This window comes from Fringilla coelebs (genome assembly GCF_963513975.1).
Source record: "Fringilla coelebs genome assembly, chromosome: 3".
Taxonomy (NCBI): Eukaryota; Metazoa; Chordata; class Aves; order Passeriformes; family Fringillidae; genus Fringilla; species Fringilla coelebs.
The window spans coordinates 70,502,834-70,517,824 of record NC_140030.1 but is presented as its reverse complement, the minus strand read 5'-3'; the positions used below and the strand labels follow the sequence as shown (position 1 = coordinate 70,517,824).

Genomic DNA, 14,991 nt, shown 5'->3' with positions numbered 1-14,991 from the left:
AAAGTTCCTATCCAACAGCAATCTAGATTTCTGAAAGATGGCTTCTTAAATTTTCAATGCAGGAGGTATTTACAAACTGTAGAACTGCCAGCAGAGCAATTAACCCAGAGCTTGACAGCTCATGTTATTGCTTTCATTTGGTGGGGGGAAGTTGTGCCTCAAATCTATTCAGTTATAGAGCCTTTAATACTTCTTTCTTTTGGTAGATTTAATTATTTATAAGCAGATCTATGGTTGGTTGAAGTCTGATTTTTCTGATTACACTAGTAACTAGCACTGATTAGCCAACTAGTCTAAAATTAATGTGATGTAGAAAAGAAGCAAGCTTCAGAGCTTCAAACAAAATTCAGATGAAACACCCACCCAATTACTACCAAAACAATCATACTATCCTAAACCTTGCCTTCTCCCTTCTTGTGTCACTGTCCCAATGTCCTGCTCTTGGACTGCTTAGGTTTCCATGAGGAAAGGACCATGATGAGTAAATTATGGGATCAGGACCGCAGGCTGTGAGTTTGCAGAAGCAGAGACTTCATCCTGACAGATTCTTCAAAGTGCCACACACATCTCTGCTGATACAGAAGTAGTAATAATTTCATGCTAAGAATTCTGCCAGTGCCAATGGCCAGTAAATAATATCCCTACAAAGAAGTAAAAAAGTGCCCTTAATTGTGTCAGACGACTTCTAACAAGCCAAGGAACCTGATGTTAAAGCTCAAACCTTTAAATGGAGAGATAAATGAAACATAAACCAAATAGCAACCCCTCATGGTTATGCAAATTCAGGTGTCATTATAGCAAACACTCTGACTAGAACTCAATAAATATGGAGGCTGTAACCTGGGGTCAGATGGGGCTTCCCTTCTTTATGTAGGCAAAAACTTTGATCTCCTCAGTGCTAGGAGCTGGCAGTCTTCCTCATGGTAACTTACAGGGCCAGGCTGTATTATAACAGGTCAATGGGTGGTGAAAGTAAATCTTCAACAAAACCAGACTGTTCCCACCAGTAATGAAATACTGCTATGAATTGATCAGGTGTGTAATATCAATTAAAAACAACAAGGGAGAGTTTCTCAAAGAACATGCTTGCTCAAGAATCCCTTTTCTTCATTTCTCCATTTAATTAGTCATTGCATTATAATTCACAAATTCATGCAATAATCATTGTCATTTTAATCATCCAAGCTAAATGTACATTCTTTCTCATTAAATAATATTAAATACAACAAGAGATGCTAACCAGCTAATGTTTCAGAGCTCCAGGGAAATGCTCTTTTACATACATGCCAAAACAGGCAAATACTGTTTTTTTACAGCAAATTTCTGTATCTTCCAGGCTATATTACAGGGTGTAACATGGCCAGAGTGACCTAAGGAAAGAGAAGCAGCATGGTTTTCACACAGTATCTTTTATTATATAGTTTTCTCTAGATGTTGTCATGTGTTGAGCAGACTGAAGAATTTCTTACTAACAAGTTGAATGTTTGGAAAAAAGCTGATTGATGCCTACAAGGGTGGAAAATTTCCATTTACTTGTATAGCATACATACACTTTACCCCCCCACAAAGAAAGACCAAGAAGCAGAGAAGAAACACTTGTGAGATGTAGGAGTAAAGATTCGGTTTTGAGCCAGGGTGCCACTACAATGGGAACAGCTGCCTCCAAGGCATGAGAGAGACAAAGTACGAGATCAGCTCACTTCATGTTAGCTGCAGGATCACAACAGGGTGAGTAGATTTTGTCAACATCAGCTGAAATTCAACCAGCATTGAAAATGCATCCTGTCACCAGCGTATAGTATCTTGCTTCTTTATTTTTTTGGTTGGCTCTCCTCACATGGCCCATCACAGGCAGAGTCCAACTCCAGGTAAAATCTCAAGATGCAAATTTCACTTCCATCCTTCCTGCAGTTAACCGTGAAAGGTGCATTCCTTTCCCTCCAGCTAGCAAAGCTCACCCAGAATAATCACAGCTGGGCAGGGGAAAACTTCTCTTGCAAGCCTGGCAATCAGATGTGGTGCATTTTGTTGCAGAGTTTAAGTTGTACAATGCAGCTGGCTTATCTATTTACCTAGTTGGTATTGAGGGATGAAGAGGGAAATCCTCCTAATCATGACATCACAACAATTTACACACACAGGATTTTAAAAAGACAAAATTAGTTATTATCAGTGGAAACACATTCCACTGCTGCTCCACTGAGCCTGTGTTATACACTGTACCAAATCTGTCTGGACAAAATGCTGCATTGCATCACCTCACCAGACAGCAAGATTCTAAAAATTAGGATTTTGCAGGGTGAGCTTGCACAAAATGTCTGTGCAAAACTGCCCTCTGCTGTTTAGATTAAGACCTGCTCAAGTAAATGATAGTGTGACCAAATCAGTTTTTAGCTATAAGGGTCCAACGTGCAAAGAGGCAGAAGCATCTGACTTCATCTGTTTTCTGCCTCCATGCACACTAGAAATTTCATATACAAAAGCCACTCACAACTGCCTTGCAGCATGGACCATCCCAAGAGATCCGCAGGCTGCAGCAACATTGTGCCAGCTGCAACACTCACTCTGTTAAGCAATTCTCCCACCATGGGTGAGCACCACCAGACATCCTCTTATTCCAAAGACGAGTCAAGAACATCTCAAGGTGCAAGGGAAATGATGAGATGGTGAGTGAGCACTGCAGGACATCCATCAGTCAACCTGCTAAAGACAGACCTGACCTGTCTGAAGCAGGAACAGGAACTGTATGCCTGGAGTCAAAAGCTTATAGCTCAGAGGCCTGTAAGAGTTAAGGATTATAAAGTTACAGGAATGACTGGAAAGCAGGGTGATAAGCTCATCAAAAGATGTCCAGTAAATATTCTTTAAAACTAGCCCCTACTGCAGGAAGAGAGAACCTGGATTTTCTTTCAAGAACACATGGAAACCATTGTACTTCAAAAAAGCTGCCCGTTATCTAGTGCCAGCATACTGGACAATTTGGTACAAAAAATAACACAGAAGGGCCAGCTGTTTTCTGCAGCTTCACCCACACATTCATACACTGGATGTAGCAAACTCTGCTCTGTGAGAACAGCATTAGACATCCACATTTTCTTTGGGAAGTTTGAGTTTGGTAAAAATGCAGTAAACAAGTACTGTTACTCAGACTAGTTCAGTTTCTGGAGCACCTCTGATGAAAGCCGGCTCAGTCCTCATGAATTAAGCACAAGTTTCAGCTCTTTGCAACAGGCTTTTGGTCAGTGCACAGAGAATACTGTCAGCTATGCTGGTCAGTGTAAACACGCTAACTAAAAACCAACCCAAAACTTGGGTACAACAGAAACCTTGAAGAATTTTTTTTTCTCTTTTCACATCAGCCCTTTTTATGTCCATACATTCAAAAACACAGAAGCATGGGTGTGCAGCACAACATGCCTTTGAAACAATCACTAAAAGCACTTAGTGACCACTTCAAAGATTCCCTTGATGTTTAACTCATGTTAACTGTAACACAACAGTCATGTAGGGCCACTGTTAAGCCTAAAGGACTTTAAACACACCATCAACAGATGTACAAATGAAACTTTAGAAAGATTCTTCTGAGTGCATAAATAGCTGGAGCTTTACTTTGATGATGGCTGGCTGGCCTCCTACACAGCAGGGCTGGGACTTCTCCATTTTTCATGTTAAGGGCAACAATAATATTGTGTCAGCCCTCAGGGAAAGGAAATTAGTGCCAGATGATTCAGTGTGTGCCTGACCACTCTGGTTTTGGATTTGATTCCATTATCTAGAAAACCTAAATGTGAGACATCAAAGGTAGTCCTGCATGATAATGAAACTAGCTGGGTGGGGTTTTTTCTATAAAAGCTGCCTAAGAAGCTTGTAACTTTGAGGACAGAAGACTTCCCAACATAAAACTAACAGACCTCCCAGTTTCTTTATAAGAAATCCTTTTCATGCTGAAAACAAGTGCCTTTTTCTTGGAGAAGCACAGAAGGGAAGATGGTTCTTTCTGGGAGAAGGACTAGTAGTTTAACTTGCAGTAAAGTAAGATTACCGATTTATTCTCCAGCAGCTGTGAGCTCCATAGCAGCAATTCCACACGTTTTTCATTTGCACAAGTGAAATAAATGTAAAGCACTATGCACAGCTAATGCAAAGGCATTACTACTGCTGATGCAGAAACATCCACCATTACCACCACGTTTCTGATGACCTGCACTTTGCTGGTGTCTGAAAGTAGTGTCTTTGCTTGAGTCTGAAACATCTGTGGACTGTGTGTGCTTAGCTACACCTCTGTCAGCCTGCTGCTCTTGGAGCAATAGCAAATTTGCATTCTAGACAATATCTTCCAAGTCTTCACAATTGTACAGTTAGCTTCACTGGGACATTTGGGGAGAAGAAAAAATTCAAGTCTTGTTAAAAGGATTCAGCATTCCACTCTATTAGTCCAAGGCACCCAAAACAGGTATCAGAGCTTACTCTAACTAGGTACTTCTGGGTTATCGGATATGAGAATAAATTTGCATTTAAGGCTACATTTAAACCTATGCTGTCTTAAATTTTGTTTGCATCTAACTTTGCAGGCTCAAGACAATGAAAAATGTTAGAGCAATATGTGTCTATGATGCTTATTACAGCAAATACCATTTATATATATAATCAGACTGTCACCAAACTTTCTATCAAAATCAGAATTGACACACAGGTTTGCTGAAACACAGTTCAAGAGAGCTTTGCTGTAAGCTAAAATGCGAATTCAAATTTTTGTCATCATTATAACAAAGAGTGTACAAAAATGCTCAGGTTTGACAGAAGGGTGCTACTTTGTCTTGTGCTATTTGGGTTTGTTTTTCAAGGCAGGATGAAAGATTTATTCACCTTAAAACAATGTTAAAACCTGAACTAAAAGATAGGTTGAGGTTACCAGCAAAACAGAAGGTAATTATGCTATCAGTTCTGTCAGCATGACCTATGAATTCCTACTTTTTACTTTTAAGGTTTAGAAGGGAAAAGAAAAACTCCTTCAAAAAGCCTCATTAAAATCAGAACCTTCTGTAATTTCACAGTATTTTTATTAAGTGCAAAATAACTTTGTCCCTGTAAAATAAATTAAAAGGAAAATAGCACGCTGGCCACTGTCCCTGAAGAATATGGTTGCTATGTTTTAATTTTACCTTATGCTACCTGAACAATTCAATCACAACGATTCAAGTACATCCAGCTGTTTAAAACATGTTTGTTGATACCAGCCACTAACTTCAGCATTTATCACATTACAGAAAATTTCAATAGCACCTCAAATCTTTGGAAATAATGTTTTCAAGTGCTTAAGGGGAAAATACCTATTCCATAGCAAACGATCTCAGCAGAATGACTCAGTAAGAGCCATTTCTATTCCCAAACCTGGGAATTGACTGCTAGGTCACCATCAACTATACACTTAACCTCTCAAAAATCCTGTGTGAGGCAATTCCTGAACCACTGAGGAGAATCTGCCTTTGAAGAAACTTGCACCAAGCTGAAATGAGACAGAGTTGGCTAGAGTGTTCCCAGTGTATCTCACTTCTACAAGATTATGCCACCTAATACCTTACTCTAGCAGTATCATTAATACTGTCAGCTGGTCTGAAAGACACCTCAAAGCATTCTCCTAAAGTTAAAAATGAGTCACTGTGCCAAAAAGATAAAGCTATGTCTTTAATTGTTTCTTCTGCTGCCTGAGTGCTGATAGCACAAACTCAGAGAATAGCAGAAACCAGTCTGTTTTGAAATTTAGAAGATCCTACCCATTAAAAACTTGCTTTCATAAGTACACTTCTCCTACTCACTTGAGCCTGCTGTATATTATTTGTCTTCTTTTCATTGGCAAAGGAAAATATTGAAATTGTACAACATCTAATTACATTAGCTTTTGCTATTTACCCATGGGATATAATTGTCTTACCTTATCAGTGTAATTTTTTCCTAAGCCAAATGCTTTTAAAAGACTGTTAACAACCATTTGCTGTGGTCTTGAAGACTACAGACTGAAAGGTCAACTGTCTCTCTTGCAACGTTTCAAGCTTTCCAAGAAACCCCAACTTCAGCACTCTTAAAATGTGCCCAGGTTCTATTCCAAACAGCTTTGTTTCAGACACCTGTATTAATAGAGCTTTCAAGTTTGCAGTAATTTTGAATTGACCACTTTACATGTTTTTGTTCCTGACAGAAATGGATTCGTCATTCTTTCTGCAGTCAGTCATCTCTTACCATTGTGATCTGTATCCCCTTCTAAGGTGATCTGTTACTGTTAAAATGACCATATATTTATTTTCTCAGGAAATTACACAAAGTTTTAAACTTAATTAAAAGTATTGGAAGACCAGCCATAACATTAAAAATAAATTTTAATGTTGTCATTTTTAGATCATTTGCTCTGACACCCAAATATTCTGAATGTTAAAGTAGTACTATAGGGACACACAAGTGCAGATAAATCTTTATTGCCATAACTTCGTTTTTTCAAAAATGAGCATTGGGTTTTTAATAGGTCGTAGTTTTATGTCTGTATATGTACAACATTACAACTGCGTATTTTAATAATAATGAAGTTAGTGATACTTTGATAACTCAACACAGTGTATTTATAAAATGAATTCTTATCAAAATACACTTTTCACTGGGATAATAAATAAAATCCTGCGAAACCCACCTACACAAAGTTAATTTTAACTCTGGTAGAACCCGATGTGGTACACAGTCCATTAACTACTATGTTTGCCCCTTTATCCCCCTACTGATGCTCATCTTCTGGGGTAAGAAAACTTTTTTCCCCCTGTTGTGGTGTGACCTCATTCAACATCATCTTCAGCCAAGCACTGTGCATTTACAATTCTCTGTAAGAAGGAGAAAAACTCATTCACAATTACATAAAATTGACAGTAGGCAACTGATTATCAAGCAATGTAATTTTACACTGAACATTAAGCAGTGTAATTACTGAACAAACTGATTAAAGTTAAAAATGGCAATCTATTTGAATAAAGTTTTGAAGTCAGTGCCACAGAAATTACAAACAGTGCAATACCTAATAAAGCCAAAGTCAGATAAACAATATTCTATCAACCTCAAGTGATGACCTCTGTGTGGTTTCCAGCACTGTTCTCTTAGGAAACATTTTTGTTCAATCATTTTCCCAACTCTTATATCTTGCATATCTGACACTTTCCAGTGTCACCACTGAGTATATGGACCTTTACCTGAAATGTAACCATGCCTGAGCTGTAAAAGGGCCAACTGATACCCAGCACTGAGTCTCTGCTTTATGTCAGGTAACACTGTTAGGGGGTCCCCTTGTACTTCCAAGAACATAAAACATATAATTTATTTCACAACAGACTCACCTGCGAGCACATTAACAACATTACCCACTCTGTACTCAGACTGAAACAGGAGAGTATTTTATACACAGAGCTACTAATGCTTTTATCATCAGGGAAACTCCCAAGCTTCCAAAATTGTCACGGGTTCTGGTGCTAGTTAACATCTTGGGTCTAAAGCTGTCCCCAGAAGCAACAGGGTAGCAAAACCAATGGATTCATTTTGATGAACTTCCATAGCATTTACACACACTTGTAGAAACATAAATTTAAAAAAACCCTCTCAAGACCCAGTGCAATTAATTACTGTTTTTCCAATCCCCCCAACTTGTATTTGGGAAACACTGGATTCACTTATAGTACCAGAGCTGTGGTCAGATGCCTCTACTTCAAGAGCTTAGCATACCCTATACACAAGAGAAGTTTTGCATTTCTATTTTATCCGAGTTGCTACTAATGTTACATGATGATTTTCATATTCACTTTTTAACATCTTAGGTGGAAAAAAAAAAGCTTCTTCTAATCTAACTGAACATATTAAAAAACCAACAGATTACAAAACCTGATACTCAAGACTGGTGCAGTGAATAAAGTAAGGATTTAAATGTTTTTCCAAACCAGACCAACAGGGAATGCTTCACATACCTGGCTTATTGTAGGGAGCTTAGTTAGAAGCATTTGAAACACTGGTGGTGGAAGAGTCTGCTGTAGAACTTGTAGTAGCTGCTGCGGCTGCCCACACACAGCAATGGCATTGGTCAAGTGATCAACACCTTTTTCATATTCACCTGTATGACAAATTACAATGTTTTGAAAGCAACCATCTTCCACACTGTAACACATAAAATATCCACTAAGAGTGAATCAATTCACATGAAGCTCTTCTCCCTCCTTGATGTACTTTCTGAACACATACAGTTAGAAACAAATAAGCAGATTTTCTTAAATGAATTTAACTCCCCAGAATTTCTTGGTGTATAAAAATCATCTTCTAACAAAGGTAGAAAAAAATTATTTTACAACTTACCCTTTGGAAAAAAAATATTATTACCTTGAGCTAGTAATTCCTCTCCAAGCTGAATCTCCTCAAGGAAAAACTTCTGAACTGCTTCAGCATCTTTCAGATCAGGCAACTATAAACACATAGTAAAAGTTAAATCAGCCCTTAAACACCAGCTAATAAAAAGTTAGCAGAAAACATTCTCAATTGAAATTAAACATGCACACAAGCCTATTGTTACACTGACACTGGCAAAAAAACAAGTGTCACCACTAAGTTAAACATACTCAGAATGTTTTTGAAAATCAGACTCAGGTCTTATAACACTACATCACAAATCTGTGGAGAGACAGCCTGAAATACCTCTACTCAGTTTATTAAGTACATCATTTAGGAGCAAATATAAATTCTAAGGTGTATCATGTTTATAACAACTGTATTTCCGAAAATTGTTTAAGAGAAATCTTTTCTTTCTGGATCCACTGGTAATAATGAAAAAGAGATAAAATACTTATTGCAAAACAACCTATCAAGTTCAGTTGTAAGTGTATCCCATCGATAATTTTAAGTCTGAAAAGTCCTTGTTCATATTACAAAGAGGGAAAACACCATCAAATCACACAGTTAATGTTGTACTTTCTTATATAACTCCTCTATCTGACACAAAAAAGAAATAACCCCACAATTATTTCTGAGCATTAAAAAAACCTAAAGACTGCATATTTGCAGGACTGTTTGTAATCCTGCAAATTTGTTTGTAAAACAAATCTTTAAGTAAATCTTAAAAATAATACAAGTGAAATATCTTTCAAAAGGGCACTGCATTATTGAACACAATATTACCTTGGAAAGTCCTGCTCTCTCTTTGGCAAGCTTCTGTTTCTTCCTTCCTGTAAGAATAAAAACATCTTTTATTTTCAATTTGCAATTAAAAAGTCCTTCAACTTATAATCTGAAACCATGAACAAATCAAAGTCCTTTTCCAAAGAAGAAACTGGTAATGGATTCCAAATATTGAGGATTGAGCAGAAGCCTGCAACCCACTCAGTACAACAGAGCATCATTTAGAGGTCTAATGAGGGCTGGCAGTAGCACCAGCCCAAAATGGCAATTCTTCTCCTGAGGGCAACAGCAAACACCAGCTGTGCAGGGCAGCACAGCACACCTCCTGAACTGCAGGCACACAGAAGCAAAGAGAATTAGAGTAATAGAGGAATTATCCACATGACTTCTAACAATAAGCCACAGAAGAATTGTCTGTAAGTCAAGCTATCTAGTTTTGAACTGCATGGTGCACCACTGAGGAAGGGGAACTTTAGCAGGCCACAGCAGATACACTCAGTGCACTTTCTAAGCTACTTTATAGCAAAGCCTTGGGAACTAGTTAATAAGTGGCAGCATCTCATCATCCCTCAGCAAGAGCAATACTAAAGCATACATTTCTGAAACCTGAGGAAAGCAAACATTTACATATGGAACAAACATTTACAGATTTAACTGCCTACCTAAAGGCAAAAAGTTGGTCCGCTACATGAAGTTGTACCACTTCAGCAAAACTAATGTAACTAAAATTAAAGTTGCTTTTAATGCAGCTAGGCAGGTATAAAGGTATCTTTAAAGTAGCAGTTCTTCATACAAGAAAGAATAATTATACTAATTATACTGCCAATTTCCTTGGAATAATCATTTATGTAAATCTTCAGTTCATCAACTGAAATAGTTACACCACTAAAACCTCTGAATACAGCCTATGGTTAAGCTGTCCTTCCACTCTTTGTCCTCAGTGTCTGCTCCAAAACTCCTATACAGGCAAAGAACAACTGTTAGACAGCACTGATTTTTCTTTTGATACAATTTTACAAGCTGGAAACACTTCAAAATATGATCAGCAGTTTTTCATGGTAATTAAAAATTTTCACTTGTCCACATGATGAAGACAGTCAGGAATACTATTCCCTAGTATAGTGATAATCTAACAGGTGGCATTTACTGACAAGTTGTGTTCTTTATAGCAAGGGAGTTCACATTCTAACTAGATGGAACACCCTTTAACCTTAATACACCATCTTAATAACACTTAGCACCTAGATTTCTACAACTAACTGACCTGTGTATGTTAATTTCTACTATACATGGAAAAACATGTTGGATAGAACTGCAGTCTACTACAATTTTATGATTTTGGAGGGTTTCAATAGCAAAAAATTTCTCTTGAAAGTTAGTGCTTCAATTAGCTCACTCCAACTTTTCAGAAGCATTAATTTGCACAAAACTTTAACTTGCACTACTAGGCAAACAAGTTTTGATAAGATATAAAACTGTAAAGATTAAATTTTTAAAATTTCATATTTGAAAGTATTTACTATCAAAACAAGCCACATTGCAGCTGTAGTGCATTCAGCAAAAACACTAAAAAAAATACAGAGAGTAACAGCTTAACATTTGTACATCATTTTGAAGAGAAAATTGTGCTTTCTTGGCATGACTATGATACCGTCTTCTTAAAATATGATAAAAGGGATCATTCACCAGGTTAAGCATTCTGAAATAAAGAACAAAACAAAAGACATGCTGGTCACTGGAACTAATGAAAGCTTTTGACCACTGATCACACAGATTTGAAATCATATACTTTAACCTGAAAATAGTGAAGGAATACAAAGAATCACCAAGATTTTAAAACTGAAAAATGATCTACCAAATCCTTCAAGCCTGACTACTACAGAACTTTGTTTTCCTCTTCTTAATACTTTTTTACAGGCTCTTTAAAAGTTCACTAGCTAAAACAATTTAAAAACCCAAGTAACTCTAAAGGATATTTATGAATTCTTCCCATACTGGTTGAGATGAAATACTAGTTTCAAAGTATCTTTGAAATAACAACCAAAAGTTACATTTGTAGTATGACAAGCAAAAAAGCAATGTCCTTGAGGGGTAAAAAACCTCAAAAACCAAATAAACAAAAAAACCCCACCCCACGCCTAAAAACCACCCTGAATTTGTTTTCCCTCAGGGGCTTCCACAAAAATGAAACACCTTCCTCTATTCTAAAGAGTTAATCACGTTTTGAAAAGGGAAAGACAATCTTTTTGATTCAGTGAATCTTTATTGCCACAGAAATGCAGTGCGTGCATCCAAAGCACAAAGCTAAACTGCAGCTGTCACAGCGCAGGTCCTCCAGGCACAGCTCTTGTACAAGGGTACAAGTTCCAAAAGAGAACCAATGGATGACCTGTCCTTCTGGCACGGGTGGCAAAGGCCCCTGAGTAGCCCCAGCAGCTTCCCAACCAGTCCCACAAAGGAGCAGAAAACCCAAAAAGCCATCTGCATTTTCAGCTCCTATCAGTGAAGTCTGCCTACTGCCTTCCTCTCACCCTGCTGTCCAGGGCAGAAGGTGCTCTTGGGCAAAATTCAGCATGGTCAGAAATTCTGGCTGTCTCTGAACAAAGACATGTGTGTCTATATTTTAAAGCAGAGCACTTCTGTTTTATTCATCCAAGAAGGCAAACAGTAAACATACCTGAACTATTTTATTAATAAAATACAGCCTAGGAAGCTCAGCACCTACAGATGTTTATAGCTTTGCTATCTTTTGGTCCCAAGACTAAATAGGGTAATGCCCCCTAAGCTAGCAACAAGACCTTAAAAAAAAAAAAAAAAACCAACAAAAAAGTCCACGCACAAAACCTACTAAGCAAGATTAAAACATGTGGAAAATCGAAGTCAGGTAGTTCCATAAGCCTTCCAGAAACTTCCAAGAAATCTCTTCCCCAGAAACTTAAATCTGGCCGCTTCATTTTTATTACAGGCCTTTGCAGTGTAAACTTTGGCCCAAACACAGCACACAGAGATGGCAAAAAAACCCAACTGGTTCTTCATTTGTCAGCATATACTTGACAAAATACAACAGGCAATCCACTGACACGTTAGGTTTCTTGTCCTTCCCAAATTCTGGTGACACTGCATCACAGAGGCTGAAAAAGCATCTTACCCTAAGAAGGTAACTGGAAAAGATGTGCTGCAAAGGTGGTTTCTCCAAGCTTTCCATCCCATACCCCCACTATTGCAAAACACATGGAGCATCTTTACATAAAGGACTGCAGCTGGCTGCTGCACTGAACCTTTCCTGGCCAAGTATTTTACAGCCCAAGCCTTCCTGTCTACCCAAGAGTAAAAATGCTGTAATACCCAGATCCCTGGCACCACTGCTGAAGCATCCATACTAAATAATCTGTTACACTACCAAAACCAACCAAAACAAATTAACCAAAGCCTTACAACTAAATGCAGACCAGTGCATCACATGCAAGGACTGCAAGTCCTACAGTATGAAGTCCCCCAAATGACAACTACCTCCTACCAAACCAAAATGCATTTGTTCTCCACTTCAAAGTTAATGTCAACTCTTAATCAAGAGCAGTTCTAAGGTTTATTCAGAACATGACTGGATAGAGGCTCAGATTATGGAAACCTGGAAGCACCAAATAATATTTGGTGCTTCTGCAAAAACCTTACATAATTTGGTGCTGCTCCTACTGCACATTTGGCATCATAAAAAAAACCCATGGCTGATTATGTTGCTAAAAATTGAGTTTGCTTGTGCAAACCAAGCACATACCAGTTAACTGCACTCAAATTTCCTAATTAATGACTTGCACTGCAGGAAAAAAAGGACTTGGAACACACACACACACAAGAGGTATGTGCCCAAAATCCCACACACAGGAGCAAGGGCTTGAAGCTGAAATATCTGACAGACATAATTTGCTGTGGAGGAAATTTTAGAAAGCGGAATTAATGCACCACTAAGTGACAACGGTGGCCAGGCAAATTCAATCCATGAAGGCAGAACCAAAGCTGTTAAACTACATTTTAATGCCATCGGGTAAATACTCATTTTTAACCAGTCTGGTTATTGACTTTTCCATCCATGAAACTGCTGATCACATCATGTTTACTTGCCAGGAAAATTTACCTTAATGATAACTTCTTATCTTCTGATTGGTTACCAAAGGAATAATATACATATTATCCTGACAGAAATAACTCAGTATAAAAAGTATCACCTTACTGCTCATGATTCATTCGTGTTCCTTCAGTACTCATGCCTACAATTGCATTTAAATCCCTCACTGATTATTAAAACGTTTAAATAAATGTTGAAGACGTGAAAAAATGAAGAGCCATGGGACAAGAGCTCTACATCTTGGATTAATCAACAGTTTTCTCTGGCATCCATTCTTATCCTGGAAGCCAATGGCAGGGCTGCCAGGAGGGTTTAGAATGCAGCTGATGAAATACCTGAGAGCTGCCACCGACCCCCGCCTCACCACAGCAGCAACTTCACTGTAAGAGATCACACTGTTTTACCTGCTTGTGTTCCAAACACAAAAAAGATTTTAAAGAGTGTCACCCCGTAAATGTGGTGGCTACAATAGCACTGCTGTGCCTTTCGGAGAGCAAGACTGGACAAGAAAAAGTGGGGGGGGGGGGGTGGTGAATTTGAACCAAGCATGTAGGGAAACCACAGGCTCCCCAACAGCCACAGCAGGCACTCCCCAATGGGATGGCCCTGTCTGGAACCATCTGAGCGGAGGCTGTAGTGAGGTGGGGTCAGTCTCTTCTGCCATGCCTGCAGTGGGAGGAGCAGAGAAAATGGCCTTAAGCTGAGGCATGGAAGATTCAGAGACAATAGAAAAAACCTCTCCCACCGTGAGGGTGGGCAGGCATTGCTGCCCAGGGAGGTGCTGGAGCCACGATCCCTGCGGGTGCTCGAGAGGGAGCTGACTGTGTGGCGCCGGGCGGGGTTGCAGTGGCAGTGCTGGGCGGATGGCTGCTCGGGTCTCGAAGGCATCTCCCAGTTTTGGCGGTTCCGTGACCCTGTGTCCCGGCCCCCGGTTTCGGTGAGGGGACGGCGAGAGGCCGCGAAGCCGCAGGGGCCGCCGGGGCCTGGGGCAGAGGGGGCGGGGGTCCCGGCCGGGCCCGGGGGCGGCGCTGCGGCGACAGCACGTGCTGCCTTCCTAAGCCCCGGCCGGGCGGGTGAGCGACGGGGAGAAACGGGGGGGATCGCGGAGGGAAGCGCGCGGCGACGGGAACGGACGGGACGGGAGGAAAGGGGAGGGGGCGCCCCGGGACACTTACGCTCCCGCAGCCGGTTCTTGAAATTGGGGTCGCTCCGCCTCTTGCGGTCGAAGTAGATGCAGTATCCGATGAAGAGCGCCCCGCAGAGCCCCGCGGCGATGGCGCTGGTCCTGCCCACCATCATGGCGCTGCCGCCGCCCCCGCGCCGCTCCCGCCGCGCGGCCCGCGCCGAGCTCCGCAGGCACCTTGGGGCGAGCGGGCACAGCGAAAGGACCCCTCCTCGCTTCCGCTCACGTCATCAGCCCGCGGCGGCACAGGGCGCCTCCCGCAGTGCCTGCGCCGAGGCCGGGGCGCATGCGCGGGCGGAGGGGCGTGGCCGAGCGTCGGCGTTTGCCCGCCTGGCGCCGTGAGGGGCCGGGGACACGGGATAGAGCCCTGGGATCATCCCGTTCAGCCTCCGACCCAACACCACCCGCTCAACTAGACCATGGCACTCAGTGCCACCTCCAGGCTTCCCTTAAACGCCTCCAGGAATGGTGACCCAACCACCGCCCTTCCCTGGGC

General features: G+C 40.5%; 1 protein-coding gene across 1 annotated transcript; it reads right to left on the bottom strand.

Moving 5' to 3' along the window:
• Positions 1-6,454: 6,454 nt before the first annotated feature.
• Positions 6,455-14,704, bottom strand: TOMM20 (translocase of outer mitochondrial membrane 20). The gene is made up of 5 exons (XM_084202154.1): positions 14,488-14,704; positions 9,190-9,236; positions 8,398-8,479; positions 7,992-8,134; positions 6,455-6,863 (listed from the first exon to the last, which is right to left on the bottom strand). Exons 1-5 carry the CDS (start codon positions 14,609-14,611, stop codon positions 6,819-6,821), a joined length of 441 nt encoding a protein of 146 aa, XP_084058280.1. The 5' UTR covers positions 14,612-14,704; the 3' UTR covers positions 6,455-6,818.
• Positions 14,705-14,991: the final 287 nt, after the last annotated feature.